This window comes from Sitophilus oryzae, unplaced genomic scaffold (genome assembly GCF_002938485.1).
Source record: "Sitophilus oryzae breed Bouriz unplaced genomic scaffold, Soryzae_2.0 scaffold_1899_pilon_pilon, whole genome shotgun sequence".
NCBI lineage: Eukaryota > Metazoa > Arthropoda > Insecta > Coleoptera > Curculionidae > Sitophilus > Sitophilus oryzae.
Genome location: NW_022146611.1, coordinates 258376 through 271123, shown reverse-complemented (window position 1 = coordinate 271123; position 12748 = coordinate 258376). Strand labels below are relative to the sequence as shown.

General features: G+C 33.0%; 2 protein-coding genes across 5 annotated transcripts in view; one reads left to right on the top strand and one right to left on the bottom strand.

Moving 5' to 3' along the window:
- Positions 1-12748, top strand: part of LOC115883421 (orexin receptor type 1-like) — a 452630-nt gene that overhangs the window by 216653 nt on the left and 223229 nt on the right. The gene's annotated exons all lie outside the window — the stretch shown is intronic.
- LOC115883413 (GRIP and coiled-coil domain-containing protein PFC0235w-like) overlaps positions 1-12748 on the bottom strand; it is a 32697-nt gene that overhangs the window by 16099 nt on the left and 3850 nt on the right. For 2 of the 4 annotated variants that reach the window (XM_030901772.1, XM_030901770.1), the window contains exons 2-4: positions 12443-12491; positions 7175-7241; positions 5945-6120 (exon numbers count right to left, since the gene is read on the bottom strand). In XM_030901772.1, the coding sequence (XP_030757632.1) occupies positions 5945-6120; positions 7175-7241; positions 12443-12491 (292 nt within the window). Of the gene's footprint in view, positions 1-5944; positions 6121-7174; positions 7242-12442; positions 12493-12748 lie in introns of those variants that run through there. The other 2 variants (XM_030901771.1, XM_030901773.1) reach the window with 2 other exon arrangements.

Below are 12748 nucleotides of genomic sequence, written 5' to 3'. Positions count from 1 at the left end.
CAACTAGCGGTTGAGTCTGGGATCAGTAGTGGCAATATTTAAATTAACCACTAGATTTAAATTAAATTTTCTTTGAAAGGTATTGTGACTGTGGATAAAAATGGGTTGGTCTGGATTTCCTATTTTGATGGGTTTTATTAATTTCTTTTATAACAATTTTATTTTATACCACATTTCATCTTATTTATTGTACTACATTTGACAAGTTTCTGACCGGTTTGGATGCTTGTGGGAACAAACCCTATAACGTACCGCCACCACAGCCAAATATTCCTTAAATTACTTACTTACTTACTGCCATTAGTCGCTGACGAGTATTTGACACGCATCAGAAGATGGTTACGCAAGGCGTTTTCTGTCATGAGCCTTTCTGTGACTGAAAAGCCCCGATACGTGATGTTATCTCTTTTCCGCACTCCGGACATTGAAAAATCTCATTACTTTGTTGCCTCTTTACTTTTTGGTTGTCGTTATTATACAATAACTGAATTTACAATTCTCCTCCATTGCGTTTTATTTTGCGCTGCTTCCTCCCACTGATGCTGCATACTTATCCCCTTTAAGTTTTCATGAAAAACATTCTTGTATCTTTTGAGTTGACCACCCGGTTTCCTCTTACCCTCTACAAGTTCACCGTAAAGAAGAGATTTCGGTAGGCGGTTTTCTTGCATCCTGCATACGTGACCAGCCCATCTTAAGCGAGATTTAGTAATCATGATTCAGCGCTCTCGTAGCTTGCTTTTTCAAGGACTGATACGTTTGAGACGTGGTGGTACCATTTGATTCTTAACAGTTGTCTAAGGTGTCTCTGTGGCAACTTGTTTAATGCACTCATGTGCCGGCCACAGTGTTCAAAATTTGCAAAAAACCGATCGAAATTGAAAATTTTTAGTTTGTTTGAGAACCGTCAAATTTATGTATATGTTTCTTTACGTCATTTTACAACTTTTAACCAAGCATTGCTTTAATGGCTTTATCATGACTGAAGATCTTTATGAGCAAAAGCTAAAAAAATAATAACAATTCTATACAGCATATTTTGGCATTGAAATGTTCTCTTTTGCTTCGGCGTTAGCCGCTACAGGTAGAATTTTCATGGAAATGTAATTATATCAGGAAAAAGTACATATTTTAAGGATTTAAATAACCTAAATACTATAATGAAGGTCGCTTTTCCTTTCAGGTATAATTCGCTGCCTATAACCCAATTCACTTTTTGAAGAAATGTCATTTTATTGGCCTTTTATGTTTATTGCTAGTTCTTGCTCATCAATAAATTATACATTAAATAAAAGCCTATAATCTAAGGAATTTAGGAACATTTTGTTTTACCTACGCAAAGGTGCGCATCAGGCTGCAAGATGGATTCATTTGCGCTGAGTGCCAAACATGTTTACACGCGGCCGGGCGGCATTTTTCCGTTTCCTATACGCCTAGCGCAACCGATTGCGTTAATCGCATGGGAAACGGACTCGAAGCCCGCAACTCCGTTTACTAAGTGGTTAACGCAACCAATGCAAATGATATTATTATAATGAGTCATTATATTATTATTATGACAGGTGGACCTGCATAGGTGTTAAATTTAATAAATTTAAATTAATAATGAGATATTTTTATTCTGGATTTTAAAAAAAACATAATTGAGAGATAAATCTAATAGGTAACTTTTAACGTTTTATATGCTAATATTGGCAAGGCAGTTCGGCAACACAGCTTTAAGACGTGGTTGATATGTCAATCTGTTTTTTTTAATAAATAGTGCTAGAGTGCTGAGTCGGTGGTTGGTTCCTTGTGAAACATCGTTGAAATATTAGAATTTTAATAAAACACGATTTTAGATGTATCAAAAAAAAAATTAAAAAGTGTAACTTAGTTAGACATTTTTAAGAATCCTTTAAAAACTAACCGTCTGACTACATTTTAAGGATATATAATATATTTGTTATGGTGGTGGATTTAAGGAGTTTACAATAGAGGTAATAAAAAATGTGTTTAGAAATCCTCGTTGGTCGTTTACATTATTGTCGTTTTTAGCTGATTTTAATATTTCTAACTATTCTGGGTAATTTAAGCATTTAATTGAGTTTTCATTAACTGTGTGACTATTTAATATGGGTTGCTAGACCGGAACTTTGCTGGAGATTATTAATAGATTTTATATGTTCTTTAATCCTTATATCTAAATGTCTACCTGTTTGATCTATACGTACATGGCATTACAATTATCGCAATCCACCCTATATAAATCAATGAATGGAATTATTATGATTTTCATTGTTGGAATAATATTTTTGTAACTTTATTTATTTGATTAATTGTCAAATTAAATTGTTTAAACCTTAATTCTTAGAGTTTTGTTATAGTGTAGTGGTTACAAGTAATATTGAGTATCCCATTTTCTGTGTCCTAAGTGACTACAAATAGAGCATACCTAGAAAGTTCATTGTAAGTGCTTCTTTGCATGGGTTGCGATGACCACTTAGTAAACGGAGTTGCAGGTATCGAGTCCATTTCCTATGCGATTAACGTAATCGGTTGCGCTAGCCGTATAGGAAACGGAAAAATGCGGCGGGCGGCCAGTATTTAGTTTTTATTATATGGTGTTCAGTGTAGTCATAAGTTTAGTTTGTGTTACTTTGCGGTGTGGTAAGTCAAGAAATATATTGTTTTAAAGTGTGTGGTTTTATTTTTGGCATTTGTTCATTATGGCAATTACACGTCTGCATCTACATGAAAAAAGGAAATACCTGGCCAAGATTTCTCTATGAGGAAAATTCATGTTTTGGACTTTTTAAGAGATCATTTTGGAACAAACAGAGATGAAATTGCAACTAACGCTCTCAATAACTTCATGAGGCAATTGTTTTTTCCGCAATATTTAGCAAAATGGAAAGCTGCTGGGAGGAAAGATAGAAATTTATTGTCTAGGTATGCAGATTGGCTACAGGTTGATGTTTTATTTCGCGATGAACTATTTCGTTGTCAACAACTTGCTGGTTATTCTGCAACCTGGTTATTCTGCATCTACAAGTGGTAGTAAATATGCAAAATAATTATTTATCTATAGGGAAAAACTCTAAAATTTTATATTATTTTAGCAGGTCGGCCGAAACATTTGTTGAAAGTTCGGACGTTAGTAAACGTAGAAAGACCGAAGAAATTCGACGGCAAAATACAGCAGCCGAGTTATCATTTGCTGCGTCCATGAAATTGCGTGAAGAGGGAAACGTCTCTGCTTTAAAATTGGTAACAGATTGGCAACTATGACCACGCCCACAAGAGCAACTAAAATTCTGGAATGCTGGTAAAAATCTTCTAATGTTCCTCTGTCTCGCTATTCTTTAGAAGAAGCGTTGTCACTAATTATTTCAAAAAATATGACAGTGGATCTATACAAAGATTTAAGACGCGGAGCGAAGGAACATGGGTTTGATCTCTATCCTCCCTACCATAAAATACTGGAAGTTAAACAGCAATTTTATCCAAGTGAGATTTTTGTGTCGTTAAATGTGAAGTTCCCTTGCCAGACTTTTATACTATTATAATTGACATATGACTGCTATAGACTATTTGCAATAAAAAAAGTAATGAAAAAGTTTAAATTGGTGCAATATGATTTACAGTTTGTACGTAATCAATTTTGATCAAGTTTTCATCAAATTTGAACACTGTGGCGGCGCGGCGATACGGCACCCAGGTTTCGCTACCATATAACGTGGTGTAGATTATTATTGCTCGATACACTGCAAGTTTCGTTTTTGTGCTCAAGTCATGATTGTAGAAAACCTTATCTTTTAATTTCCAGAATGATCTTGAGGCGCTGCTGATTCTGTGCTGAATTTCAGAGTCGATATTTGCCTTTTCCGAAATCAAACTGCCGAGGTAATTAAATTCCGATACAATAGTTCTTCTCTGTTTTTTATAGCGCTGTTATGATTTGCCGGGGGAGTGCACATGATTTTAGTTTTATCGATGTTCAATTTAAGGCCCAAAGTCTCGTATGCCCAGGTATGTGTTCAGCATTTCCTGTAATTGCTGTAAAGTATTTGCAACTAGAGCGCAGTCATCAGCGTATTGGAGTTCTGTGATTTTATACGTGTTTTTGCCCTGAGTCTTTTTATGTTGAACAGACCGCCGCGCCGCGCCGGCGCCGTCATACCTGTGTCTAACACCCATTCCTCTTTCCTGCAGTTTGCTGTCCACTATAATAGAGAGCGCTGCTATGAATATGTTGAATAGGAGAGGAGCTAGGACACATCCCTTCCTAACTCCTGTATTTGTCAGGAATGGATCGCTCAGTGATCCACGATGTGACACTCTCGACTTGTTGTTATGGAGGCTTTTACACAAAGCAAGAAATTTGTTTGGCACTCCGAACTTTTGCATAATTGCCCAAAGTGCATCTCTGTTAACAGAGTCGAAGACTTTCGTGAGGTCGTTGAATGCACCATAAAGTTTACTCTGCGGTTCCTTTACTTTATCCTGTAGTTGGCGGACGGAGAATATGGAATCAACGGTACCAGGGTTGGTGCGAAAGCCCGTTTGTGATTCTGGGAGGATTTTTTCTATATGTGGGTGAAGGCGGTTTAACATAATTTTTGCGTGAACTTTTCCTCCGATAAGCAGTAGTGAAATTCCTCTGGAGTTTCTGCAATCTGATGCACTTTCTTTGTCCTTAAATATATTTACTATATTCGCGTTGCAGAAGTCCTGAGGTACCTCTCCGCTTTCCCATAATACATCGAAGAGGGCCTTAAGATGACCAATAAGTTCTTTACTTGCACACTTATAGATTTCCGCTGGAATTGCGTCACAGTCAGCCAATTTGTTGTTTTTAAGTTGTTTTATGGAGGCCTTTATTTCCTGTTCCGTTATTGGGATATCTAATACATCGATGCTGTTATACCGAGGTATTGTGTTTAGTGCTTGCATATTCGGTATGTTGTCTTGGTTATTATATTATTATTCCTTAAATGGCCACCAATGAACATATTTACACTACCCGTAACGTCACCGTCACGTCGTGGCAACATCTCTCTCCCATTTACTTCATGTTTTATATCGAGACGGTGACTCGACGTGACGGTAACGGTACGTTGTAGTGAGATTCGCGACTAAAACGACTGTCCATATTAGTGTTGGAATGAGTTTTAAATCTCTTCTCCTGTACTATATCACACATCATACTACAATGTTCACTGCGTTCCCAGTCGTGAATTATACAGGGTTGTTCACCACATACGACACGGAGTATTCGAGTATTGTAGCTAAACGATTAGTTTTTGCAAAATGTAAGTTTTGGGTTCGTTAAAGGACCATTTGAGCTACAATTTAAAATATTTTTATAAGATACAGAGTGTAGTCTAATAGTCCTTCAACGAACCCAAAACTTACAATTTGTAAAAATCTAACCGTTTAGCTACATTACTCCGTGTCGTATGTGGTGAACAACCCTGTATATTGCCCGCCGTACGAAAATATATTATACAAAAATTATGGAGATTGATTGTCATTTAAATATGTCACTTATTTTTATTAGAAAAACTACGATCAACCCATAATTATTACAACTTCTGGAAAGTAATAGCAAAAAATAATAATTTTTCTGTAAAACTGTTTATAAAATTATGAAGAATTTAATTTCTTAGTAATTTGTTCGTAACCTATTTTGTCGAAATATGCAAATCGCAAAAAAAAACATAAAATCCAAGATGGCGGGCAATTCACATATTAAAATATGGGCAAGACTATAATATTGTAGAAACACTGCGTCAATACTTTCGACCCTCTAATTTATTTTTGATTCTTTTGTAAAAATTCAGCAAAAGTTATTGGGCTAATATGATTATTTTTAGAATAAATATGGTTTATGGTTAAATTTAAAAAAATCAAAATTGGAAAACTGAAACTTATAGATGATTTTTAATTGAAATAAACTTACTAGATGTGTCCAAAGAGCCATAACTGCAATTTTCGGGAATATTAACATCTGAAACGCTGTCTTTAGTTAGATTTTCCTCTAAAGGAAAAGCTGTTGAGGTGGAATTGGCTTCGTAAAACGGGTCGTTTTCTTGCATTGCAATGGAATTCTCAGCGGGAATCCTATCCTGCGAACTACTGAAAATAAAGCTTTTGTGGTACACTAATTGGAGTGAATGTCGTAATAGATATTGCAGGAAATTGTGGTTTATTTTCAGCAGGTTACATGAACGAGAACTTAAAACGATGCCTTATTAGTTTACTACCAATTGTTAGAACTTTGAAGGGTTATTAAGTCCATATATTATGATAACTGTAGATAATATTGCTATAGTCTGTTCAACGAAAGGATCCATGACAGTGACAGTTGTGTCCGTAATTTTAATTCATAAAGAATTGTATGTTCTGTCATTATTTGGATGTCGTCTGTCGAGTTATTCCCTGAATCGTGGGACAGACTATAATACAGAGTAAGTCTTAAATAAGTGCAAATATTTTCAGGGCTGGTAGATCTCGGTAAAAGAACCATATTTTCTCTTCACCGTTTTTCAAATAAATACAAAATAACCGAGTTTTTCAAGTTGGAAAATTTTAAAAAATTATCCATTTTTAAAAAATTTTGAGAGCCACCGATTTTTTTCTGTATTTGCATCCCTTTATTGCTGTGAACCATAGAAATATCAGAGATTAACAAATTATACTGGGGAAATATTTTCGGCAAACAGGCAGTTTTAAAAAGTTTTCTAAAATATACAGGAATGTTTAAAAGAAAATACCATAGACTTAAATTTTAAGTCTATGGAAAATACATAATTTTTATCATTTTTGCGAAAAAACCTCATAAAATAAACGTGTTTCTGGGATCGAAACCGTACCCACCACTGAAAATATCCACTTATACATAGAAGACTTTCATTGTATATACGTCAGTATAGCAAAAATTCTTACTAGCAGTCAATTATAAAAATCGATCTAATATTTTATGCATATTCTTCAGATAATGCCAGATAATCATCCTTGAGTGTAATTTGTAAATGTATCCCTTTTTTAAATAATCTTTTAAATCATAAAGTTATTTTAGAGTGATCTATAATGAACCTGCCTAAAGACTATCTAGACAGGCTTTATAGCGCAAGTTATTAAACTTTTGTTCTAAACAATGTTCGAAATGAAATTTTTCAAACTCTCTTACCTAACATCATCTTTTTCCGATAAAGTTTCTGCAGTTTCATTATCTTCTTCTCGATTTTCACCTGAAACTTAAAGTTTCCATCGTGTAAAACGATATTTAAACTCGACTTTAAAAAACTGAAAACTTCCAGGTTTGTAGCACTTGTAGCTCTCCAAATATGTACATGCATTAATCGAGCAGCGTTATTGTTAAAGTTAATTATTAATTATGCAAAGTTTTGTAACATAATTTTATTATGCATAGAGTGCACCTTGCATAGTTTTCAACAGTAAAGTTTTATGATCTTCGTTTAAATCTTGATAGCACTTATTATTTTAAAAATATTTAATTAAAAAAAATTGACTTTTAGTAGAGTGAAATAAAAACAATTTTAATCAGGTTTTACAAACATTCTATTTACTAACTACATTCAGATGCAAAAAAACGAGGGATGTCTCACTAGTGTAAAAAATGTACATGTACAGGGTGTCCCATTTTAGTTGAAATCATACGGTATCTCCGTTATTAGTGAAGATAGAAGGGTGCGATTTGCACAAACCTGTCCCACTTTTTTATCAAATGATAAAAAAAAAACTCTTCGTTTCTGAGCTACAGGGTCTTTTTAAAATTTTGCAATTTGGGACACTCCCTGTATCTCTGTTATTTTTAAAGGTATCGAGAAGGTGAAAACTGTTTGTCGTAGAACTTTTTACGTAGAATACAGGGGCGTAGTCTGTTATTCTACGAAAAGAATATTTTGAAAGATATAATATACATTACGTCTGTCCGTTCTGTAGCTACGGGGTATCCGTGAGAGGGGAAACGATATTCTCTCGATGTTTTTCGTAAAAAAATAGACGACGCGTCCCATCAATAAAAATTCAACAAATTTGCAAGTAGCCAATAAAATGAGTGGGCGGAGCGATTTGCGGTGACGCACTCGTCAAATCGACATATAAAATATATTGCTGTTTATTTAAATGTTTTTTGTCCGCATTCCTTTCATAGACACAGATCCAGCAGATGTACTGTAAACTAAAGTTATGTTTTCTTAAATGAAACACCCTGTATATTTATAAATTATATGATCTGGCTTGCCATAAGCTTCTCAAAAATATATATCACTCTATATTTACTTTCACTATTTACTGCAATATTTAAAAGATCATATTTATTAGTAGGTCATGATTGATAATAAAAGAAACTAAAGAATTATTAAAAGTATACTGCTATCTGTCTCGTGTTTTATTTTGGGAGCCACTAATAAATTCTTCATATTTATATTGGGGAAACTCTCTACCGCTATTCGTAAATCTTGGAAGCTATCGTACCGGAACTTTTAGATATTTATTTAGCTAATTTACGAGAAATATACTTTCAGCAAGATGACCAAGATGGGGCTCCCCCTCACAACACTGAAAATATTAGAATTTTTGTTAAATTATTATTCCTCAAATCAATAAATTGGAACCAATGGACCCATATGATGGCCACCCTGATTCCCGGACTTGTCCCTTCTCGATATCTGATTTCAAATTTTTTTGAAATATGAAATATATCGTCGCAACTACAACAATGTCGAACACCTAAAAATGCCTTAATAATGCAAGCGTTTAGATAATAAATTCCATTATAAAAAAGAGAAAAATATATTCAGAGATTCAGTGGTAACAGTCCAAAAGTAAAATATATCAATCCCAAATAAAATTTTAATCATATCATGTGGCGAGAACATCTAAAGACAGGTGGACTAGAAGATTGTTAGAATGGCGACCTCGAGCAGATAAACGTAGCAGAGGCAGACCACCGACACGCTGGACCGATGATGTAAAGAGGATTGCTGGAAATTGGATGATGACGGCCCAAAATCGAGAGACATGGAGAAACATGGAGGAGGCCTACGTTCAGCAGTGGACAACGATGGCTACATGATGATCATGATATGTATGAATACTTTAGTAAATACCATTTTAATTTTTTTTTTGTTATTTATCACGGCCTACTAATATAAAAATATATATTTTAAATATTGCAGTAAATAGTGAAAATAAATATAGAGTGATATATATTTTTGAGAACCTTATAGCAGGACGGATGATATGATTTATAAATATACAGGGTGTTCTATTTGAAAAAACATATCTTTAGTATATATTTTCAAAAATATTTTTTCGTAAAAAAAAACAGACTACGCCACTGTATTCTACGTAAAAAGTTCTACAAGAATCAGTTTTTACATTCTCGATACCTTTAAAAATTACAGAGATACGGGGGCTGTCCCAAATTGCAAAATTTTCGAAAAGACCCTGTAGCTCAGAAACGAAGAGGGCTATGAAAATTTTGTTGACAGCATTTTCCGTTTGACAAAAAAGTGGGACAGGTTTGTGCAAACCGCACCCTTCTATCTTCACTAATAACGGAGATACTGTAAGATTTCAACCAAAATGGGACACCATGTACTGCCAAAATATCATCTTGCCAAGTTACTGCCCATGACTGTGAAGAAGACCTATGACTGCCATGTTATTATTATAGGCGACTGCCGTAAGGCTGCAGTAAAACTGCCAGCGACTGCCAAAAAAATGTACATGTAATTCCAGTAGTGAAACATCCCTCGCAAAAAAACGCAAACAACATTTTTCGTTAAAAACGTACCGTATGATCGAATAAAAACGGCGTCAGCGATGGCTATGAAATGAAGATCGCTGTCATTTTATATGTAAAATTATATGGGAAATGTCATCGATCGTCATATTCATAGCCACCGCTGACGCCGTTTTTATTAGATCTTTTTATTTCTATCCCTCTTTTTATAATTTTTTTAGCAAACTGTATATAAATATATCTACTTTAATTAGTAAACTCAGTTTTTTATAAACTTTAGTATTTGACTTATTATACAGGGTTAATCAAAGATTTGTTTTTTACATTAAATTTATATCACCCTGCGCAATAATTTTGTGAGCAAATTTTTCTAAAACACTATTTTGCGATCATAACCATATCTCCTGAACATCTTGTTTTTTGTCTCATGTCAACACATACCTTGGTTAATTTTTAAGAGCGAAATGAACTTGCCACCAACAGGTCGTATTTTTTTCAATTTTATCATTTCTTTTTGATTTTATTTTTTAATATGACGAGGTGGCTTTATACTTATGACTGAATAAGTATGTTTTTTACTGTTGAAGACTGTACAAAAGCCGTTGCTCTTGTTGAAAATAGGCGAAATTATGAATATGTGACTAGGGTAATATATACTCATCGCTATACAATCTAAAGGGTAGTAGAACGTTTTAGATGGTTTTGACAAACAGACAGAAGATTACAGTTGAGGGTTGGAACCTTTGGTGTTACACAGCAAAATAAAAACACTAAATCACCACAATACACCAAAACACTTTTACTTTTACACTGGACGCGCGTTTCGCTAACCATGTTAGCATCATCAGCAGATGATTATAAACTGTTGCAGTTTATAATCATCTGCTGATGATGCTAACATGGTTAGCGAAACGCGCGTCCAGTGTAAAAGTAAAAGTGTTTTGGTGTATTGTGGTGATTTAGTGTTTTTATTTTGTTTTTTAAACAGACAGAAATCGATACCTATATCTAAATAAATGCTTTGCGGGACCATCATTTTACAAGGGAGCAAACAATAAATATCGACATCAAAAGAGTTTCGAGTCAAGAATGCGAGTGTATTTACAGTTCGTCGAATTGTAGGTATACTTAATGTCAGTGTGACAGTACAATACTTAACAAGTAATGATAATTGAAAAATATGAAAATTGTTGGTGTTAAGTTCATTTTGCTCTTAAAAATTAACCAAGGCATGTGTTGACATGAGCCAAACAACAAAATGCTCAGAAGGTAGTGTTCTAACCGAAATATAATATTTTAGTAAAATTTACTCACGAAAGTATTATTGCACCAGGATGTTTCAAAACTAGAGTAAAAACAACCCTTCGATTAACCCTGTATAATAAACGAAATACTACAGTTTATAAAAAACTGAGTTTAAGAATTAAAGTTGATATTATTTATACAGGGTGTCCCAGAAATAAGTGCAAGTATTTTAACTGGTAGTATATTGCGGGCTCAGAAACACACCTATGAGGTATTATTTGCAAAAAAAAATTGAAAATTTGGAAATTTCTTTAGTTTTAAGTAAAAAATCATAATTTCTTGATAATATGGCAACATAGGTAGTAGCTTAAATTTACATGAAAGAAAATCCAGAAAAGATCCAGTGGTTCTCAAAATTTTAACAAAAAATCATTTTTTTAGGAAATTTTCAAACTAAAATAACTCGGTTATTTTGGATTTATTTGAAAAACGGTAAAGAGAAAAAATGTTTCTTTTGACCAGATCTATCACCCCTTAAAATACTTGCACTTATTTCTGGGATACCCTGTATACACAGTTTGCTAAAAAATTAATAAAAATAAGGATAAAAATTAAAAAATATAACTCTTTAAATTGGACGAAATATTTTTCCGTTGCGTTTTTTTGGATCTGTGAGTGTAGATAGATTTGAAACTCGAACTTGCTATTTTGCACATTCTTACGTCAATCATTCATAAAAAAGTTTTTTGTAAAATTTGTTATAAATGAAGGTACAGTTTTTTAACAACAAAAATATTTTCTTCAAAAATACAATGCTTTTAGTAAATTCTCAAAATTACTGGTTCATTTTAAAACTAGTCAAGTATGAATTTTAGCGGTAACATATAATACAATATAATAAAAAATCTTTGTCATGTTATATGCCAAATTATATGGTGTATATCATCGATCGTTATTTCCAACTCAAATGAAAATTCGTGTTTTTTTTCGATCATACTGTATTATTACTATTTACAAATTAAACTTTTTATTGTTAATAATTAATGTTTGTACTATTAATATTAAACAAACACCAAATGGAAATTAAAAATACTTGATTTATTATTGGGTTTCGTTAAATTAAATATTCTTCCTTTTCAAATAAATATTGATATTTGCTCTGTACTCTGTACCTAATTATTATATTTATTTCTATTTTTTATTAATGAAAATATATTTTTGATACGATATTTTATTGAATTATTGTAGGTAGCTACTTTGAACTACTACTAATATATATTTTATTAAATTCTATCTGTGTTGGACTGTTAGACTACTATACATTTTTCAAACTCAAAAATATACTTTAATTAATCGTTTCTCTGGATACGGCGAATTTATGAAACTGTCAGTAATTGAACATGGAAGAAAATAAATTAGTGGACAATATAAATCACTTACCTAGAAGTACTTGGTTTTTAGTTTCTGCAACTGTGGAATTTGAGTCTCCCTGAAATATATGTTTAAAGTGAATCATTCATAAAAAGTTTTTTGTAAAATTTGTTATAAACATAGTTACAGTTTTAAAAACAAAAATATTCTTTTTAAAATATTGTATCATAGGACTAAGCAGAAGTGGGAGATGAATGAGTGAGGGAAATAGAAAGGGGAAATAAAGATAGATAGTGTAACAATTTTCAAAATTTTTAAAAGTCGGTAATGTCAACATTACATACACGGAAAAAAATGTTTAAAATAATGCTACAA